This window comes from Notolepis coatsorum (assembly GCF_963971535.1).
Source record: "Notolepis coatsorum genome assembly, chromosome: 11".
NCBI lineage: Eukaryota > Metazoa > Chordata > Actinopteri > Aulopiformes > Paralepididae > Notolepis > Notolepis coatsorum.
The window spans coordinates 26,475,494-26,497,993 of record NC_140175.1 but is presented as its reverse complement, the minus strand read 5'-3'; the positions used below and the strand labels follow the sequence as shown (position 1 = coordinate 26,497,993).

The 22,500-nt window shown below is 41.9% G+C and overlaps 1 protein-coding gene across 1 annotated transcript in view; it reads left to right on the top strand.

Moving 5' to 3' along the window:
• The window catches only part of LOC311237061 (uncharacterized protein), a gene marked incomplete at both ends in the record, with an annotated part of 158,240 nt that overhangs the window by 132,313 nt on the left and 3,427 nt on the right, over positions 1-22,500 (top strand). Inside the window, 14 exons of the mRNA XM_084324869.1 lie at positions 1,375-1,419; positions 3,326-3,379; positions 7,565-7,705; positions 7,893-7,946; positions 9,300-9,353; positions 11,803-11,847; positions 12,087-12,131; positions 15,464-15,571; positions 16,324-16,377; positions 18,629-18,682; positions 19,514-19,567; positions 19,765-19,872; positions 21,167-21,220; positions 22,081-22,188. Of these exons, the coding sequence (XP_084180995.1) occupies positions 1,375-1,419; positions 3,326-3,379; positions 7,565-7,705; positions 7,893-7,946; positions 9,300-9,353; positions 11,803-11,847; positions 12,087-12,131; positions 15,464-15,571; positions 16,324-16,377; positions 18,629-18,682; positions 19,514-19,567; positions 19,765-19,872; positions 21,167-21,220; positions 22,081-22,188 (978 nt within the window). The remainder of the gene's footprint in view (positions 1-1,374; positions 1,420-3,325; positions 3,380-7,564; positions 7,706-7,892; positions 7,947-9,299; positions 9,354-11,802; positions 11,848-12,086; positions 12,132-15,463; positions 15,572-16,323; positions 16,378-18,628; positions 18,683-19,513; positions 19,568-19,764; positions 19,873-21,166; positions 21,221-22,080; positions 22,189-22,500) is intronic.

The window sequence follows — 22,500 nt, the reverse complement described above, 5'->3', positions numbered from 1 at the left end:
GTTGCATCTTATCACCTGCGCGGCGCGATCTTTCAGCGTCAGGGGTCTGCGCTTTTGAGGGGCGCCGCCCCCATCGCTTCCTGATTCTACTGCGCAGGCGCACCAACCGACCTGTAGGAGTCGCTGTCCACAACGCCCGATCCCCACCCATCAGTTTCCCTCCCCCTAATACTGCCAATGTGTATTAGTACGGACGACCAGCTAAACTGAAAGCAATGTGGAGCGCTGGGCTCGAACAGGCGAACCCAGCGTCTCCAGTATTCGTGGTGAGCGCCTTGCCCACTGCACCACGTAGCCGCCCTCGCTCTCTCTCTCTTGAGACATATCTGTATTGCAGTGAGTAGGGTGACGTTACAGAGAATATGCATACAAAAAAATGTATTCAGCATCGGTCCAATTAGCAAAACTGGGCAGATATCAGCAAACATATATATATATATATCTGGTCCATTGAGGGAAGATGTGAATAACCAATGATTATTTATTTGTCTATCTGCACAGGTGTTTGTGTTTTCTTTTTGCCACTTGGGTTTTGTTTGAGTACATGTAGCACAACAGCATTGAAATAGACTGTAGTCTTATCGCTTTCACTATGTAGATTAGATTAGATTCAAATTATTATACAGCAAGTACAGTAAAAAGTAAGTTTGGCATCTAACCAGAGTACAAATAAACAGTAAAGTGCAATATTAATATTCAATGTACATGTGATCAAACTGGTATAATATATATATATCAATTAGTAGAGTATAGTGCTAACTATAGATGTATGTACAGAGTTGTAGTATTAATTGTTGTAGTAGTCATACTGGCCAGCAGCGTACAGTAACTAGTACGAGTTTTTTTTATATACAGACCACATCATATCGACATTGGTAAATATCGTTTATTGGGCATAACAGAATATAGATAACATTTCATATACTGTAGATGCATCCTTAATTTGAAGACGGAGTAGATTAAACCACACACAAACAAATATAAACCACCAAATACTGTGCTCATTCAACAGAAGTGTACATGGTCGAGCCTACCTTCCACATGAGCAATACAATTCCCTCTTTTCTGATTACATGTCTGGGGAAATGTCTAAACTGAATGTGAACGTTTTACAGCTGTGTAGAGCGCTGAGGTGTTATTCCTGGTTCAGACAGCAGATGGCAGTAGACTGTAGTTGTGCTGCAGCTGCATTACCTTTCCATGCATTCTGTACCTTTCCGTGTCACATGCATCTGTCAGAGAATTACTGCAAAGTAAAGTTTGATGAGTATCAAGATAAGGTGACACGTTATCTCCTCTGAATGAAGTCGTATTCTCTGTATCTTCACCGCTGTTTGAATGTATTAGGCTCACCGTGTTTCTTCTGTCCTATAGGGGCCTGCCGGTGCAGTTGGCATTGCCGGCCATCACGGCGCCACGGTAAGATGACGGGCATCGATATCTGGATGTTGAACATTCACGCGCCACGCTGTGAGATGTAGAGGCTTATAGAGGCTCAGACACTGACCTCAGCGTGATGTCCAGCCTTGTATTCAGCTATTCGTCATGGCAAACTGCTGAACCCAAGCAAATAAAAAGCAGATTATGTGATGGCTTTATGGATTCATGACCAGGCAATGGCAACAAATCCTATCCCAGCTGAATTGAACAGGACAGAACAGGGACCTGCTAGCAGCCAGTTAATCAGGTGTGCGGAATAGTGTGTGGGGTTTGACAGTTCTGCTATTTTCCACGAGACTCCCTATAAAAACTTGGTATCTCATGTATAAGCCCACCCCATTGGATGCAGTTGCGTGACGCCGTACGTGAGATACAGAGTTTTCTAAGTGAGTCCCATCTTCTACATGCCGGATGCATACATGTACTGACACCTGTTGGCAGAACGTGTTTGGTTTACATATTGAATCTGTGTGTTACAGTATGAGGAGTGGTGACCTTCAGGGCTTTCAATCAGAGCCGTTTCTTACAGTTCCTTTTTTAGTTGAATGAATGAATTATGTCCATTGGCTGATGATATATTCCTTTACTGCATACTGAATTCAGCGTCCCAAAAACTATTCCAGGCCATCGGCTACACGCATAGTTTTAGGCTAACAGAAAAGTTCATTCATACTAGAAAAGAAAAAAAATTGTCTGTAACAGGGAACACTGCATTATCGAGACAGCGCCCCTACGAGGATCTGGCCGGTAATGCACTTTTCCGAATTCCAAGAGTAGTGTAAATCTGCAGTGCCGCTCGGTGACATTGAGTAGGATATTACAATGGAATAAAAGCCAAAACAACCTTACCACGTATATATACGTGGTTGGCCGCCAAGCGTTGGATCCGAAACACGTATATACGTGGTTGGCCCCGAATGTGTTAACAGAATGAAACTTGGCAGTGATTTTTTTTGTTTTGTTTTGTTTATTTGTCTACTATTCAAATATATGTTACAACGAGTCATGCATCCTAAATTGACCAAGGATGGCACATAAAGTCTGACTTATTTACACGGTGGTCCTTGGTCTCAGCAGCACATAGTATTTACAACAATTGTTAATGAAACATTGTACAAAATGTACAGATCTCATCCACTAAAGCAGGAAGCCTCCCTTCACTGTCAGTCCCCTGAGTTACTCTGGGACATTTTCTAGGAGTCATTGCCTAACGTTCACCTTGAAACTGTCAAAGGCAACTCATTCCACTCCTGTGTGAGCGAATGCATTGTCCCATATCGTTGTTCTCCACCTTGGAGGATGCAGGTTTTCCTAAGCTATAGATCTGGTTCTGTGGCTGTGTGTTGACAACACAGAGGGAAGTTATCATTGAGTTACTACCCCATCAAGTGGTAAAGTTAACAGAGACTAGAGGCTGTAGTAGTCAGATCCCATAGACATCATCCACAATTGCATTCACAGAGTAGTCTCACAATAAAAAGCCACGTGGTCCGTTTACAGCATAATGAGAACCCAATTAGATGGTAGATTAAACAACTGTTATAAAAAAAGAAATGGAATGCACACATTTAAACATTCGCTCATTTACAGCACAGCACTGTGTGCATATTTCTGTTGTTAATTGAAATGAATACATTCCAGTTTGCTTCGCATTTGCATTTTAATTGGTAATTGTATTCACTTGGTGCATTGGGAATAACAAGCTCTTTCTCCTCACGTATAGCAACCATCCTCTCTCTCTCTCTCTCTCTCTCTCTCTCTCTGTGCTTAAGACCTCCGTATCTCAAGTGTCTGTGCTAATCTCTCACTTGTACAGTACTTCACGTCTGTGCTCATTTCTCACTTGTACTTCTCTCTATTGAATGTCTACTGCCGGTTCCCACAGGGCTTCCCGGGCTCTGCTGGAGACAGAGGTCCAGACGGGCCACCGGGGCCTCCGGTGAGTTCCACTGTGATTGAATGGCTGTATTGCTTGGAGGATAACAAATCGAGTAAACCTGAAAGGGGAGAAAGAGAGAATCCACCAATATTGACTTCAATTTGTCCCAGAGAATTTGCCCTAAGTCATTTCTTGGTTGAGTTTGTAGTTCTAAACTCTCAAAGTAATGTACTGTAAATGCAATGCGATGGTTCCTGTACCTATATCATAGCAATAACATAATAATAATAACATATATAATCTATATTCATTCTAGATGGTTAATATTCAGTTTTGAAACAAGGATGTCTGTGTCATTCTCCTTGTAGCAAAGATAACTGTGCAGATAAGGAACAAGTGCCATTTTTAACTCAAAAGTGACTCATATCTAATACTATCTAGCTAATATCTTTACAGACCTCGAAGGCTAATATATTTGCAGACCTCGAAGGCCAATATCTTTACAGACCTCGAAGGCCAGTATCTTTACAGACCTCGAAGGCCAATATCTTTACAGACCTCGAAGGCCAGTATCTTTACAGACCTCGAAGGCCAGTATCTTTACAGACCTCGAAGGCCAGTATCTTTACAGACCTCGAAGGCCAATATCTTTACAGACCTCGAAGGCCAATATCTTTACAGACCTCGAAGGCCAATATCTTTACAGACCTCGAAGGCTAATATCTTTGCAGACCTCGAAGGCCAATATCTTTACAGACCTCGAAGGCTAATATCTTTGCAGACCTCGAAGGCTAATATCTTTACAGACCTCGAAGGCTAATATCTTTACAGACCTCGAAGGCTAATATCTTTACAGACCTCGAAGGCTAATATCTTTACAGACCTCGAAGGCTAATATCTTTACAGACCTCGAAGGCTAATATCTTTACAGACCTTGAAGGCTAATATCTTTGCAGACCTCGAAGGCTAATATCTTTACAGACCTTGAAGGCTAATATCTTTGCAGACCTCGAAGGCTAATATCTTTACAGACCTTGAAGGCTAATATCTTTACAGACCTCGAAGGCTAATATCTTTGCAGACCTCGAAGGCTAATATCTTTACAGACCTCGAAGGCCTATATCCCTTTCTGGATACTGTGTCACGAGTAGGAGGACTTTAGAGAGCACCTTGTCTATCCAGCAAGCAGATGGATCACCCAAGTGGATGGCATGCTTGATGCTTATCATTGTGAGAGATATGGTAATCAATGGTTTGGCAGCATCTGTTATTCCTCACGTGCAGTCTGCTGCAATGAGTGGCTGAACAGATGAGCTCTAATATAGTGTTATTAGTTCATCGTCAGGCCATCGTCATAAAGTGAGAGAGACTGCTGTCTTTTTGACAGGGCCTTACTGGGATGATGGGAGCACCGGGTGTACCAGGGTCATCAGGAGAGAGGGTGAGTCATTACACACGCACACACACATGCACATGCACATGCACACGCACACGCACACACACACACACACACACACACACACACACACACACACACACACACACACACACACACACACACACACACACACGCACGCACGCACGCACGCACGCACACACACACACACACTGCCAAGATTACCAGGGTCATAGAGAGGGTGAGTCATTACACACAACACACACACACACACACACACACACACACACACACACACACACACACACACACACTCACACTCCTACTGGGTTTACCAGGGTCATCAACCAGGGGGCCAGCGCATATCTGCGATCACCTAATAAAACAAGCCATTCGAATAATAGAAGGACTCAGAACGATTAGAATAGAACGATTCATTACGCACATAGACAGTACGTACCAATTACTCATGTGTCTCCAGCGTCTCCTTGCTCGAGGTGCACACCCACAGATCTCTTCTGTAAGATGTAGGAGTCATGTACACCTCCTGGGAAGCGGGAGACCATGTAGATTTGATGGAGTGGTATTGCTTTCTGTTGAGATATGGAAACACATCTGGGTGGACTGTGCCCAAGGTGGACAGTACCTGGACGTGTGGTGGCACAGGGTTTGAGCGTGATGAAGCCCTTAAGAACACGGGTGCACACCTGTGTGTCCTATCTGCTGTACGACTGCCTTTCCGCGTTCGTAAATCATGTTCTTAGCTACGAATGAATCTCTGAAAAGAAACCGTTCGATCACGCCAAAATCGTCCCGAGAAGTTGGTAAGTGGACTTATGTAATTTCCTCGTAAGGGTTTGAGCGTCTGGTCCGGCTCCTCTGTGATGGCTCCAGGGTGTTGCACAGGTCTACTCATCGCTCTCTGCGAATAGGTCCGCATGGTCCTGGTTACTATAAATGTAAATCATGTTCTTAGCTACGAATGAATCTCTGAAAAGAAACCGTTCGATCACACCAACATCGTCCCGAGAAGTTGGTAAGTGGACTTACGTAATGTTCTCATAAGTCTGTTCGGTCATCAGGTCCAATATTTGTGAACATGAGCTACTGTCTCCCAAAGCCAGAAACCAGAATGTGTGTTGTCATCAGGTATAATGTCTGGAGCTGCTCCATAGACAATGAATGGGAGATTCATAACCATATACTGTACACAAATCATTCCCCTGGGTGCTCTCTGTGTCATCTGTACCATATTTCTCAATGCATTGTCTATGGAGCAGCTCCAGACTTTATAGCTAATGACACACTGACATCTTTGGACTGTCTTAGTACAGGAATAACATGTACTGTATGAATTCAAAACATTGCCAGTAGTTCCCCCTTAAGTTCAAGGCAAAGCTTTCAACATTGAATTGACCTATCTATTCGGGAAGCAACAGTTGCGATTTGAGGATCAAGAAAAGAGGGTTTGAGATCAAGGTCAATTTGTGCGGTGTGTGAATACGTTGCATACTATGAGTACTTGAGTAATTGTACTTTGTTACAATACTTAAGTACTGTTTTTGGGGTTTTGTACTTTACTCTAGTATTATTAGGTTTGTATACTTGTACTTTTACTCAATTACATTTCAGAGTGGAAAAAAACGCACCTTTTACTCCTTACATTTAAAATGCAGACCTACAAAGTACAAAGTACAAATCTCGCAGGTCCAACCATTTTAATTAGTATATTTGTTTCTCTGGCCAAACTAACGTTAACGTTATTAATCCTAATTAATTAATAAACAGCCAATCAAATCCCAAATCCCAAATCAAATCAATGGAAAATGAACCCGCCCATACCCATGCTGATTGGTCCTTGTGCAAGACTAAAAAGCGGGGATCTTTGATTAAACACCTGCTATCAGAAGAATAGACAGTCAGAGTGACAAGCTACAGAAGATGGCCACAAATGATAGTACGAGTGATGAAGAGGACGAAATGGAACATGTCATTGCCCCCCGGAATAAAACTGTTTTTACTTTTACTGTTTAGTACTTAAAGGGGAACTCCAACATTTTGGGAAATTAGCTTATTTAACATCTTCCCTGGAGTTAGACAAGAAGATACATACCTTTTTTGTCTCTGTGCGTGCATTTTAGCTTTGGGAATAGACGCTCCGTTAGCATAGCTTAGCTTCATCACTGGAAGTGAGGCAGGACAGTAGCCTTACAGTGCCTTAGAGGGTATTGCAAGGTCTGACATTGACCAAATTTGATATGCATGACCTTGGTGGGCTCTAGGTCAACTCCTGAAAAGGGGGTCAATGTCAGACCTTGCAATCAAAAGTTAGGGGGCGCACTGAAATTATGGCAAGGGTTATTAGCCCCCTAACTTTTGATTGCAAAGTCTGACATTGACCCCCTTTTCAGGAGTTGACCTAGAGCCCACCAAGGTCATGCATATCAAGTTTGGTCAATGTCAGACCTTGCAATACACTGTAAGGCACTGTAAGGCTACTGTCCTGCCTCACTTCCAGTGATGAAGCTAAGCTATGCTAACGGAGCGTCTATTCCCAAAGCTAAAATGCACGCACAGAGACAAAAAAGGTATGTATCTTCTTGTCTAACTCCAGGGAAGATGTTAAATAAGCTAATTTCCCAAAATGTTGGAGTTCCCCTTTAAGTACTTTTAACTTTTTAACTTTTACTCAAGTGGGTTTTTAGCCACATACTCTGACTTTTACTTGAGTACGATTTTGAGACGGTACCCATACTTTCACTTAAGTATAATTTCTGGGTACTTTTTACACCCCTGACTTTCACACTATGTCTGAGTATGTGTATGTGTTCTCTGTGTCTATCCTCCAGGGCTTCACTATGTCTGAGTGTATGTTCTCTGTGTCTATCCTCCAGTTCACTATGTCTGAGTGTATGTTCTCTGTGTCTATCTTCCAGGGCTTCACAGGGAAACTAGGCAGTGAGGGACCCCAGGGCCCAGTAGGCATGTATGTAAGTGATGCAAAGATCGGACATACAGGGCAGAGGGGGTTCTATGCACCTATCCCCCATATTCCATAATGTGCCTGAAATACAGCAGTGTTGCTTAATTTTGCATAATCATCTGCCAGCAATTGCAGTATGTGCACCAGTTGCGCCGGTGTCTTGTGGTCCATAACAGTGTGTCTTCTACCCTCAGGGCTTCCCTGGGACCCTGGGCATGCGTGGGACGATAGGCCACATGGGAGAGAGGGTAAGAGAGACACAGGGTTCCGTACTGACGTCGAGTGAGATGCTCTATATTCAAATGTCTAGGAGTGGGAACTCACGTTGTGAAGGGGAGACGGGGGGTTATTCACAGTTTTGTTCACAGTTATCCCTAGATAGAGTGATTCGCCTATTAACCTTCTGTAGTGTGGTAGTGAAAGGTTAACCTTCTGTAGTGTGGTAGTGAAAGGTTAACCTTCTGTAGTGTGGTAGTGAAAGGTTAACCTTCTGTAGTGTGGTAGTGAAAGGTTAACCTTCTGTAGTGTGGTAGTGAAAGGTTAACCTTCTGTAGTGTGGTAGTGAAAGTGTTCACCTTCTGTAGTGTGGTAGTGAAAGGTTAACCTTCTGTAGTGTGGTAGTGAAAGGTTAACCTTCTGTAGTGTGGTAGTGAAAGTGTTCACCTTCTGTAGTGTGGTAGTGAAAGGTTAACCTTCTGTAGTGTGGTAGTGAAAGGTTAACCTTCTGTAGTGTGGTAGTGAAAGGTTAACCTGTAGTGTGGTAGTGAAAGGTTAACATTATGTAGTGTGGTAGTGAAAGGTTAACATGTAGTGCGGTAGTGAAAGGGTTAACCCTTTGTAGTCTGGTAGTGAAAGGGTTAACCATTTCTTGTGTGGTAGTGAAAGGTTAACCTTCTGTAGTGTGGTAGTGAAAGGTTAACCTTCTGTAGTGTGGTAGTGAAAGGTTAACATTATGTAGTGCGGTAGTGAAAGGGTTAACCGCATGTAGTGTGGTAGTGAAAGGGTTAACCTTATGTAGTGTGGTAGTGAAATGTTAACCGCCTGTAGTGTGGTAGTGAAAAAGTTAACCGCCTGCAGTGTGGTAGTGAAAAGGTTAACCGCCTGTAGTGTGGTAGTGAAATGGTTAACCTTCTGTAGTGTGGTAGTGACAGGGTTAACCTTCTGTAGTGTGGTAGTGAAAGGGTTAACCATTTGTAGTGTGGTAGTGAAAGGTTAACCGCCTGTAGTGTGGTAGTGAAAGGGTTAACCTTATGTAGTGTGGTAGTGACATGTTAACCGCCTGTAGTGTGGTAGTGAAAGGGTTAACCTTCTGTAGTATGGTAGTGAAAGTGTTAACCTTCTGTAGTGTGGTAGTGAAAGGGTTAACCTTCTGTAGCGTGGTAGTGAAAGGGTTAACCTTCTGTAGTGTGGTAGTGAAAGGGTTAACCGTGGTAGTGAACCGGTTAAAAAACAAAATGGGAGGATTTAATTTGAATCGGGGAAGGGAACTGAATGATGACAGCTGGTGCCAATGTCTTAACATCTTCTCATAAATATAGCAGTGCCTAGAAATAGCAGTACTCTCTATGATGCATGTTCTTGTGTGTTCTTCTCTACATCAGGGTGAGGCTGGATTAAGAGGTCAGCCTGGGCACGCCGGGAAGCCTGGACCTCCAGTAAGTATCCATATATTAGTGACGGGAATTACGGCTCTTTGAAGGGAGCCAGATCTTTTGGCTCATCATTCTTTATTTTAGGGGGCCGGGTTACTTGGTTCGTCTTAAATCTAAATCTGAGGTTTATCCACGGAATAATCACTAGGATAATGATAAGGATAAGATTTGGATCAGATTCAAACTTATATACTTAAAGCCCCTGGAAACAAAGCTTCAAATGGTTAGAATATAATATATGTATGATATCCAACACGTGATATTAAGTGTCCACCAAAGTTTGAATGAAGAAATATAAGCCTATATTAAAGTGACAAGAGGTCCCCTTTGGAGACAGTTCCTGAATTAAGAAATCCGTCCACGACTATTCCCAATTTGTTCAGGGAGAAGGGGAAAGGATAAGCTCACAGTAGGGTTGGAGGTAATTTATTTTAAACGTACTTGCAATCCATTCAAAATGTAAATGGGTATAGCACTCTATTCGCTAACAATGGAGCATTCGTTCTCAATTATTTGTTAAGTTATAGGGTTTACTTTAGACTATGACATCCGTATGCAATCAAAATGATTAGATAGGAGTGCTGTGTGGCTCCTCAGTCATAACAAACAAATAATTGTTAAGGTTTTCAAATTAATTGAAGAAATAAACGCATTCATATTGACAGCCCTACTTTAGACTACGCAAACTAGCCCTGCCCTTAGGTCTGAAAGTGGCAGATTGAAAAATAAACGGCCTCAATTATGTTGCAAAAATTGTCGATAGTAATGCCACTTATTAAATACCATGGTGGTGTATTGGGGTCTTGTCTTGAATTCCTGGCAATTTCATTAAAGTATAACCAAGGGATTTGCCTTTGCAGTGACATGACCCAGCAGGCCTGCAGATCTCAGCTCTGTAACTGAGTCTGAACTTTGTGCTTATCATCATAGTACTTCAAGAAGGAAACTAAAATACATATTTCATAGTTAAAAATCTGTGGTTTAAGTTGAGAAAGCTGAGATTGAGCAATATTAAAAGCAGACTGCAATTTGACAAGCACCTCCTTGGGGGAGGATCCACAACATAACCATGTAATCTGCATAACAATGGAGGTTAGATCCATCCAACTAGACTATTTATATAGATAGAAAATAAAAGTGGACCTAGCGCAGAACCCTGGGGCACACCATCAAGTACACTAAGCCAGCTTGAGGTGAGTCCGTCAAATTCTATACATTGAGACCTTCCTGAACAATTATTCACAAACCAGCCTGCCTGGTCAGATATCCCGATGCTAGTCAACCTCTGTTTTAACATAACATGGTTAATAACTTAATAGTATTGAATTCTTAATTAAGATAGATCAATGAATAAAGCAACACAACATTGCCTCTTGTTTAGAGCATCTAAGGAATAATTTATGACAGAAGTGCGATGTTGCTTTCTAAACCCAGACTGATTGTTTGATAAAATGGCATTTGTACTTAAAAACTCTTCAATTACAGGTTTTTCAAGTATCTTCAAGTATCAGCCAGGACTGACAATATCAGGTATATGTAGCTATAATCACGTAGCCTGGCCTAGCAGTGATATGGCTAGCTAGTAAGCTAAATGCTAATAGAGGCTTTAACCTATTATATCACCTTATTAAAAATAAAGAATGTCAGGCATTTTCAGGAGCCTATTATCTGGTTGCACTGCATATTTTTGTCCAGTATTCCATTGTTAATTAAGAAATCAATATGTCCACCCGCTGTCTTCATTATAATAACCTTTGTTCCGTGATCATCACACCCAACTAAAGCTTGCTAATGAATCATAGAACAGGCAGGGTTGTTTGTACAATGCATTACAATGTGATATGCCTCATAAGCTTTTATACTCCCAGCCTGGCTCAAGTAATTTACCCTGTCACACCAGGGATGGAAGAGAGTGAAAGGTGAAAGTAGGAAGCGAAAGCATTTTTTCCTTCAGAAATAGCTCCCTTTGTTGCACAATTAATATATCAGCACTTTCCCAAAAAAATACTGCCAATGACACAAGTAGAAGACACTTAATCTAATTTACAATACTTCGATTTAAAAGTAAGATCAAATAATAAACAAAAACAAATAGAAAATAAATAGGGAGAAGCAATTAGCTTATCAGGTCCTACCCCTTATTGCAATAAACCACCATTTTTCAAACACAGTGTTCAATTGTCTTCCAACTAAATCATCTGCAAACAAAATTAATTGTCCAAGATGTGGGATTAGAGACCCCAACACACCTTTATTGATGACTATTTATGCCGGGAGGCCAATTGTTTATGTCTCAGTGTGCCACTTTCAGACAGAAGGAAAGACCTACCATTATATAAGCTTGTGTATAACGTTGTCAGCCTAAACCCATCCCTGGTTTACAGGGATTATAATATTTGCATTGATGTGATTAGTGGTTATGAGCAGGTTCTGACATGTCTGTGTTTGCCAGGGTCTTCCAGGCCCTCTGGGAGAGAAAGGACCCCCAGGACCTCAGGTGAGAGTAACCTCTACTGTGGTAACCTAGCAACATGGTAACTTGTTAAATCTTACAACTACGTTTCCCACACTTTTCTTGTGAGTCAGTGAACGGACATAGACCATTACTGTCAATGGTTTGTGGTCCACTTGTGGTGGAGTCTATTTCATTCACTGATATTCATACAGTACATCATGTATTATTTTATTATTCATATTATATTATATTAATATTATAAATTATGATTTATCCCCCAGGGACGACTTGGAGCCTTGGGACCTAAAGGGATAGAGGGCTCACTGGTAAGTTACAGTAATTACAAGGAAACTACAGTATAAAAGAAGGAAGGGTCATCCTGTCAGAATACCAGCATTCAATAACAAGGAAACTATAAAAGAGGAAAGAGTCATCACATCAGAATACCAGCGTTCTATGCTCTGCTTGGTGCCAGTTCTATTGAAGCTTGTATTCAAATTCTAAATATACCAGCTATCTGAGGAAATCAAACATTAGCTAGTTAACAATGCAACACATTGCCAATGATTCTGACATCCGAGGTAATAGCCTCTTTAAATGGCGGCTGATCCCATTCAACTCAATGTCGGCCAAACTGAAAGTCTCCACACTTGCTACCAATGTGCGTTTGCATGCTACATAGTGACGCGATCACCCTTCCTTCTTTTATGGTTTCCTTGAGTAGTTATGGGATGTTTTCACTTTAGTAGAATATAGAATCAGCAGTCTTCTATCCTCTATCTACTCTAAGCTAGCAAGTAAGCGAGCAACCACTGCTGTCCCTGTCGTCCGCTGTCGACACCACCATTCCTCCCAGGTGTCAGGCTCCTCATTCACTTTCATTTTGAGGACATAGTCTAAATAGCATACATATTTTTTTAAACTTTGTCTAGGCTTTTCTGTATTTTTCACCCATCCCAAATTTTGTCGTTATGCCAATTCCCTTCCTGGTCGTTGCACGCATTACCCCACTGTCGGCCTGGGGAGGGTGTAGAACTACCACATGCCTCCTCCGATACATGTGGAGTCGCCAGTCGCTTCTTTTCACTTGACAGCGAGGAGTTTCACTGGGGGAACGTAACGCGTGCAGAGGTTCACGTTATCTCCCCCAGATCCCCTCCCTGCTGAACAGGCGCCCCGGCCGACCAGTAGGAGTCGCAGTTTACAACGACCAGGATACATACCCCACCGGCTTCCCACCCGACCTATCTCAAACCCTGCCCCTTTTCTTGATCCTCCAATCACAGCTGTCGCTTACCTCGGACTTCCTCGTACAAACAAAGTTCTGTGATTGGAGGATCAAGAAAAGAGGGCAGGGTTTTGAGACAGGTCCAATGTTAGGACGACTGACCAAGCCGGAGGTACCGCTGACAGCTGGATTCGAGTCTTTGCGGTAGTAGGCAAGTGCTTAGTCCACTGCGCTACCCAGCCGCTCCTAAATAGCATACATCTTAACTACAGCAATATGAGTCTATGTCGTATTTATTTTATTTTATATATATATATATTTTTTTTACCAATGAGTTCTTTCTCAGCACAGTCCATACTGTCGTTTTCACTGGATCGCAGCTTCACCTAGTTAGTCACAAAACAAATGCAAATTAAGTCAATGGGGCCAAGCTCCAATGTGTATAAGCCCTGAAATAAATACTGAAACCTACTGTGGGTGCACTGTGCAGAGTAGGTTGCAGTGTTTATTCAGGGCTTGTACAGACTGGAGCGTGGTCCCATTGACTTTGAATCAGTTGTGTGGCTAGCTGGAGCTGCACTTATCCAGTATGAAGAACAGTATGAACTGCGCTGAGAAAGAACTCTACCGAAATTACCCAGTTGATACAAGATACAAGATACAAGATACTTTAATGTCACACAACGATGGTTGGTGGTAATTGTTTGCGGTACAGTTTGTTAAAAGCACTGGGACATCAACATGAAACATCAGACATCAAACGCCCCCCTCCCATCTCCCAATCAATAAATGCTGTGATGAGCCTGGTGGTGTTCAGACTCGTCACGGTTAAAAAACAAACAAATTAAAATGTCCACACAAGTGCAATATCAATCAATACGAATATGTATTGACTACAGGCAGAATATGGTTCGATGGGCAAATAGAATGGTCGTAATACAGTCCGATGTGCAAAACACAAAACAGGCTCTCGTACAGAAAAAAGGATTGTTCAATAGTCAGAGTAGTAGTCCGTTCCAGGGTCAGTACACAAGGGGGTTTCTCAGCCAGTCTAGGGTCCAGTACACAATGAACACCTTCTCGCCCTCACCTCTCCTCTCACTACGTCTCACCTCGCAAAACTCTGTACACAACAATCTCTCTCTCAATACAACAACTCCTACCTCACCTCCACTCAACTCAACTCAACTCTCTCTGTCCTAGTATATTTGTAGTGTGTGTGTCTGGGGTGTGTGCGTGTGGGATGTGGGTGATTGATTTAATGATGCACAGGTGTGTTCTATCAGTACTAATCAGCTACCTAATTTAATTACTTCTACTCCTCCCGTGGCAGTAGTACCTCCCGTCCTTCACATATCCATGAGACGGGGGGTGATATCTGCCACAATACATACTGTATATACCTAAATACATACAGGACAGTCACATGTAACAGTGTCAGTCAGTGCAAGGGGAGGCGGGCCAGGGTGTTTAGTGTTCGGACTGCTGTGGGGAAAAAACTGTTTGTGAAGCGTGTGTGTGTCTGGTTAAAATGGACCTGTAGTGACCTGATGATGCGCTGCACATTGCACACACAAGTCGAGTTCATGATATCATTTCGGAGGGAAAGTATTAAAATTACCAATCAATCACCATGTCCTACCTATATCTCTAACCATCCAATAATTTTCCACCTGCCACACTTAAACAGTGCCAGTCTGTGTCTCAGCCGTCACCTCGCATTCCACCACCATTCTGTTCTCTTCCTTACATTTTTTTTATTTGTTTGGATACTTTTACAGGGTATCTGCAGGGTATTAAAAAGTCCAGCTGTCGGGAGATGAAATAATATTAAATATATGAAATGTTTTTGTATTCAAGTCGTTGTTTATTGCAGAGCTACTGGGAGCTTGTTGCATCTGGCGAGAGCTTGTATGGAACGTGCAAGACTTTAAATTGGCGCGCGGGTGCAGCCACCTATGTGTTTTCTTTTGGCTCGTATGGTTGTGAAATTTGAAGGTCTTAATAAGAAGTCTTAAATGTAACTTGTTGAAACCTGCAGATACCCTGTTTCATCAATAATTAAAGACAAACTGTGGTCTCTACGACCTTGGCCTGACCTTGGCATCAACTGCCTTAGGCTGACATCCTGCTGCCAAACCAACCTCCACTTAATCCTAATGTACTGTACACCCTATCTCCACCCTGCTGCACACAACAAGCCAAAGCAGCCTTCCCTTAATCCTAATAAACACCCTATCATCACCATCCTCTCATCCCGCGGTTAGTTGATAAATGGAAGCTTAAACTTGTGAATTACTGTGTGTGTGTGTGCGTGCGTGTGCGTGTGTGTGCGTGCGTGTGCGTGTGCGTGTGCGTGTGTGTGTGTGTGTGTTGTGTGTGTGTGTGCGTGTGTATTTGCGTGTGTGTTTGCGTGTGTGTTCGTTCCAGGGCCCCCCAGGTCTCCCAGGCCCTGATGGGGTGGCAGGGAAGCCTGGACCCAGAGGAAGCAAAGGGCCCCTGGGGCCGCAGGGGCCAGACGGACCAGCCGGCATCCCAGTGAGTGGGTACTCAGCTGCTGCTCTACCTACTATAGTCGTAATGTTACCGGTTGTATAGAACCTGTAGTAGCCTCTCTATATACACACTGTGCTATGATATACATTATTATATGACGACTGAAGGCCTTGCAGACTTAGTTGAACATGCGATACGTTGTGATGCTCACAATATGCCAGAAATAAGGTTATGTAGACTTTGAATATAGTGAGATATAGTTGTGTTGCTCATAATATGACAATGGGGTCTTGTAGACTTTGAACATAGTGAGATACATTGTGATGCTCATAATTTGACAGCAATAGGGCCGTGCAGACTTTACATATTCAGTTTGATATATTGTGACGCTGTAAATATGACAGCAATAGGCTTGTGATGCTGTCATATTATGCTGGATATATGACAGAATTACCATCTTGCCGTATGAGACCTTTTGATGGCCATTTGTGATTGGTAAATAAAGTCCTTGCACACCTTGATTGTATACATACATTGTGATACATGGTATCACTGGTAATATGACAGAATTACTGCCTTGGAGAATGTGTACAAACTGTGTGATGATAGATGGTGACACTGGCGCCCATTTAACATGGATGTCATGTCAACGTGTTGTGCGGCCTCAAGTTAAGCATATACAGAAGCCAGCCTGGTGGATACATTGGTAGACATGATAAAATGTGTGGTGTAATGTTCTTCAGAGTGATTCTGCTGATTCTGCTTTAAAGGGGGTTCCATGTTCCATTCCACAGGGCGCACACGGTGCTGATGGATTGCTAGGAGCAGCGGGGGAAGGTGGAAATAAGGTGACAACACACGTATCTACCTTGGGACAATAAAATCTAGGAGGTTTTTAACGAATGGCAGGGTTCGCACAAGGTCCTTGAAGTGCTTAAACTGCTTGATTTTTTTTCACAAAAATTCTTTCAAGGCCTGGAATTCCTTGAAAACAGCAATTTCTTTAACAAGGTGCTTAACCTCTTAAGCCTGAGCCCTATTTTCTTAAAATCCGCCTAAAAATACATACCTAAGTAAATGGAAGATTGCTCCACTTCTACAAGGTCCATTTGCATGTTCTTGGTATGGACATCTATGGACCTCAGGGAATGTATTCCCAGTGTCAGAAATTGTGTGTCTATTACTAGGCTTGCTTAAATTGTGATGAAACAAAGGAGAATATTTCTTTGCATCTTTGACAGTGAATAACACCATGCTAAAAATTACCAGACATGAGATCATGTGTACAAAAAATCTAAGGGAATGAATAAAGGGAAGATGATTAAACAGAAGGTTTTGTAGATACAGTACTGAATTCAGCCATCCGGACTCATGCAATTTGAAATATTATTATAGAATAAAGAATAGCAGGCCTATAAATTACCTTATTTTATTACATGGCGTTTTAACATTCGCCAAAATGCTTGATTGTGATTGGTCAATAGCGCTCGGTTGCCCCTGACAGCGGTCAATTATTTCTCGATAATTCACCGCTGTCATGGGCAACGTGCAATAATGACCGCTGTTAGGGGCAACAGAGCGCTATTGACCAATCACAATCAAGCATTTTGATCGCAGCCACGAAAGCTAAGCATTACCATTATGCACAGCTGCACTACATCAGTGCAATCAAGTCCACACACCTGCCGGCTGCCGGCGATGACAGAGGAGCCACAGAACAACTGCGTCTGCATTTGATCTCGTCTTGTCGATGGTGTAAAATTAATTAGGTATATTGTTAGTAAGTTAGCCATGTAATAAGCGGGATAATGTATAGCTATACTCAGTCATTGTCGCAAAATAATTGACCTTCACTGCGTTTAGAACGCAGTGTCTGTCAATTATTTTGCGACAATGACCTCGTAGCTATACATTATCCCTTACATAGCGGTGTGGCCCGATCTATGGATCGGGCCAAATCTACTCGTTCCAATGACAGAGTTCAATTTGGATTTAGTATCATCAGGCGTGCATGAAGAACCGAGAATGAAATCTACTGTAAATACAATCAGCTTTTTATTTCTGTCTGGGAACCCTGGAATGATATTCAGATTGTTCAGTAGGTTGCGTATGAAAACAAGGTACTGATGAATGTCTGAGAGACTGAAACGTTTGCTGCTGCTGCTTTTCATCTGCCTTTTTGGACTGGAGCACTTTCTTCCACAATGATGCTCATGGGATAAATTGCTAATATTTTCATCTCAGTAATCTTTTTGGCTTTTTGCCGCCCTGTTTGTGTGCCGGTATTTCCAGTTCATTCTTCAGGTTTTCCTTTACCTACTGTATGCACCAAATACATATATTACAGTATATATATATATGTACTGTATATCTGTGTGTAGGGTGAACCTTATTCTTTATTGTTCATGTATGATAAAAGCACATATAATTTAATTAGCAACTTGTTTTGAGTCCAACGATACCAAGCATGTGATTGAGATTGTGACATGCAGACATTTCTGTGTCATACTAGTCGTTAGTCACAAGGGGATGCATGTTTTATTACTTTACTTGTTTACAAACATGGATCTTTGAAATACAGGTGTTTGTGTTCTAATATCTGGCATGTTGCTGTCGGGTCACAGTCTGTGTCGCTCATACAGAAGACAGGGGGAGACGTGCTGTACTTGAAATACGCCCAATTGAACCCTTGAGACGAACAGCCACATAAATCTGTTTTAAGATGTTGTGGACATCTTGTGTATCTGCAGTTGTAAATTCAATATGAATCACTGGGTGAATGTTGTGAATGTGATGCATGACCTGAAGGTACTCAACCTCTACTGCCTTTAATGATGAGTGTATACAACATTCCAACCGTACACCTTTAGATAATTAGGTTCAAAAAACATTATTGATCTGAAAACTTAAAATGGACTTACTGTATGTGGTTCTTGGTCTGAAGGATTCAGTTCTACAGGCTGACTGCTAATCTGTTCTGGTAATCCGACAGGCGACAGGGTATCAATTCTACAGTTTGATTGCTGATTTGTTGTGGTAATCTGACAGGGTATATCAATTCTATAGACTGATGGCTAATCTGTTCTGGTAATCTGACAGGGTTCGCTTGGTCCTCCCGGTGATGACGGCCCTCCAGGATTAGATGGACAACAGGTGGGTGTAGAGCAGTTCACAGTAAAAGGTGGTACCCGGTGTACAACATACAGGAATTCACGTGTGAAATTGTTCATTTGAATTGTGAAATTGTCTCATCTTGGTTGGTTTATAGTGGGAGAACGGATCATGTTTATGTATATGTACATTATATATTCAATTTTACTGCAATAAAAATTATTGGAATGAGGTGAACAGACTGAAAACATATATCGTATTAGATAAAACAGATGATGATGTAGTATGTCTATTAATAATTGTGATCAGTGTGTTAAAGAGACACTATGCAATTCGTTTTACATTGTTTCATGTACAACTGGCCAGTGATGTACAGTAAATAATCGGATACGTTTTCATGTAAATTCTATGAATAAATACATAATTCCTACTGTTTGCCTTTTTATGGGTATTTTATCTTCAGTTACACAGATATCGTGTTGTATTGTAGATGAAAATCCTTGCAATATATAAATTATCGCAGATATCATGATTGTGATATTATCGCTATCGAGGGCTAAATATCAGTATCGTATCGTGAGTTAATCATTTCGTCCCACCCCTAATGTGCATGGTTATAGTATTGTGTGTACAATGTGCACATGTGTATGTATACAGTAGCTTATATTACACTATAGGACTTACATTGATCTATGGACTACTGTGATAGCAAATATTTTACTGTTAAAATCTGTGACGTGTTTCTTTTGTATTGTACTGTATGCTTTTGAATAATCTGTTTTATTTATTATTATCTGTGTGCGGTAGAGGACTTATTTTGGCTCGGTTTCTGGTTCATTCTTTTCTCTTTTCCTCCCTTATCTTCTCATCCAGGGTCTCCCCGGAGCGTCAGGAGTGGAAGGCCTGCCTGGGCAGAAGGGAGAGCAGGTGTGTGCGACCGCAGACACACTCGTAAAGCTCCATGTTATACTCAGACACTTGTTTCAGTGGAAGAAATGCACTGATTGAAGGGGACGTTTAGTGGAGGCCTAAAGACTAGATCCATGTCTGTGAAAGCTGCCACCGGTTTACGCGTATTGTGGATTACATCTCAGTTCATCCTTTTCCCTCGGGATGTGTTACAGGGGGACCTGGGGCCTAGTGGGAAGCTCGGACATCCAGGGCTTCCAGGGGAAAGAGGGTTCCAGGGCCTGAAAGGTCTGCAGGGCCCCGCCGGACAAGTCGGTACAGATGTAAGCACCTTTATCTGCTGTTTATCCAGAGGTCCATAGTAACTCGTTATAGTTACAGACTGTGTGCTTCAGTTTCACTCATTCTTCATGTTTTCACTTCTACTTTCTCCTGACTGAGTGTATTTTCAGACAGAAGAATCAGGCCCACGGTCTATACTGGAAATATAGATGTTTGCTACATACAGTAGGAGCCATGCAGGCCCTGTTTGTCCAACATAATAATAATAAAATAATAATAATAATAATAATAATAATAATAATAATAATAATAATAATAATAATAATAATAATAATAATAATAATAATAATAATAATAATAATAATAATACACTTATTTGTATAGCACCTTTCATACAAGACTTGCAGCACGAAGTGCTTCACAGGAGTGATGTATTGTAGACGTATAAATAGACATACAGTATGGTATGGTATGGTTTATTCTTAATCCCTGAGGGGAAACATGGTTTGCCACCAGAGCGAGTACAAATACACAAATAAGAAACAATAACATACAGTACAAGTTACATAACACAGTAGAAAGAAAAGAAGAGAGCCTCACAATACAGAGCTAGCGGTGTTCGTTAAAGAATTTAACAGCAGCAGGAACAAAGGACCTTCTCAGTCGATCAGTCGAGCATCGAGGCATCAGAAACCTATCACTGAACGAGCTTCGCAGAGCATCGAATACATTATACAGAGGATGGCCTTCAAAAGAAAGAATAGAGTTCAGTTTAGTCCTTGTTCGCTTGGCTATAGTGATCTCCAAGGAATCAGGGGGAAGGCCAATCACTGAGCCAGCCTTTTTAATAATTCTGTTTATACGATCACGATGACTGTGATGCTGCCCCCCCCCCCCCCCCCCCCAGCAGAACACGGCATAAAAGAGGACACTAGCAAGGATACCTTGGTAGAAAACTTGAAAAAATGACCTGCATACAATGAGCATGAAATTGGCATAATTCTGATTAAATAAAAGCAATGCAACTAAAATAGACAGAATAAGAGCAATGCAAAAAGTGGAGACAGAATTAAAGTAGTGCAATAAAATAGCTATAATTTACATAGATTAGCATAAATAAAATAGTACAATAGTGCAGTGCAATAAAATAACTAATCTGCAGTACAACAACCTAGTCTCAAAAGAATGTCGTACAGCTAAACAAACAAAGCAAGAAAGAAAAGACCAATTCCCTCAAATATGATATCCCTGGCTAACACTATAAAATCATAATATAATTATTGTCCTGACACTATGGAAGGCACTAAACTAAGATGTGTATTCTGTCTTCTCCAGGGTGATGTCGGGAACCCTGGTGAAGCTGGTGAACCGGGACCCAAGGGGGACAAGGTAAACATAGTTGCTATTGTATATAGGGTGGCCGTATTGTACTTGGTTGGTAGAAGACTAGATTGAATGTCCTGTGTGCTCTGTATGGTCATTCACAAGGATGTTTGTATGGATGTCAGACAGGCTATGAGGGATTGCGTTGAATGAGTGTGGCCCTGTAGCTCAGTTGGTAGAGCATGGCACTAACTCTACAAGGATCAGCGGGTCGATTCTCATTGGTGCCACCCATGCTATACAAGGACACAAAGGGCTAGATCCACAAAGAATGGATTGCACGGTGGATTGCACGGTGCTAATTGCACCCTTACTTACAATTCATTATGAATTGAAAATGGGGGACCCTGATGTAAACAAGCCGAAAGTCTCTCTCTGGTCTGCATCCCCTTAACAATTGTGTGTATTGAGCCGTACTGTATTGTACCTGCGCTGTGATTGATTGAATGAAAATTGTATTAACAGATTGCAGAATGGGTACAATACAGTACAAGGGGATGCAGACCAGAGAAAGACTTTCGTCTTGTTTACATCAGGGTCCCCCATTTTCAATTCATAATGAATTGTAAGTAAGGGTGCAATTAGCACCGTGCAATCCATTCTTTGTGGATCTAGCCAAAAGTGTCATAGATGTAAAGCATTGAACTGGTGCAATACGAGTGAGCCGCCACTAGGGGCAGAGTGGCTAACCATGACTGACTGAGTGGCTGGATGAACTAGCGAATCAGTGACATTACCGGGCGGGCTATGAGATGCTTTGCATCTATAAAAAATGTATACACTCGTGGTACCTTAATTAAGGCTCTTCTGATAAAGGTGTCCGTGAAATAGCATGATGTTATGAATGACTGGTCTGTTGTTAACAGGGTGGAGTGGGACCTCGGGGCTTCTCTGGCAGAGAGGGGCCTTGGGGGGACCTGGGGGAGAACGGCGAGAGGGGCCCTAAAGGAGAGAAGGGCCACATTGGACTATTGGTGAGTATGTCTCTACCTCTGGTCATTCAGTTTATCACCAGTGGGGATAGGGTTTATCCCCCCTTCTTGTGGTCTATAATAGACTATAATCATTCATTCTTCTGGTAGTCTATTGTTGATTCTAGCATTGAAATACATCGATTTCTCTAAATCATCAGCAGCTAGTAGCTACACACAAGCATCTTCCTGCTTGTCTCAACTGATGCTGTGAGCTGAGTTTGTTTCACTGGCCTCTGCTCTACAGCTGAAGATGAGATTGATCTATCTACTTAGTCTAGTTTACTCTACTTTAATCTAAAAGTAAAAACTGCC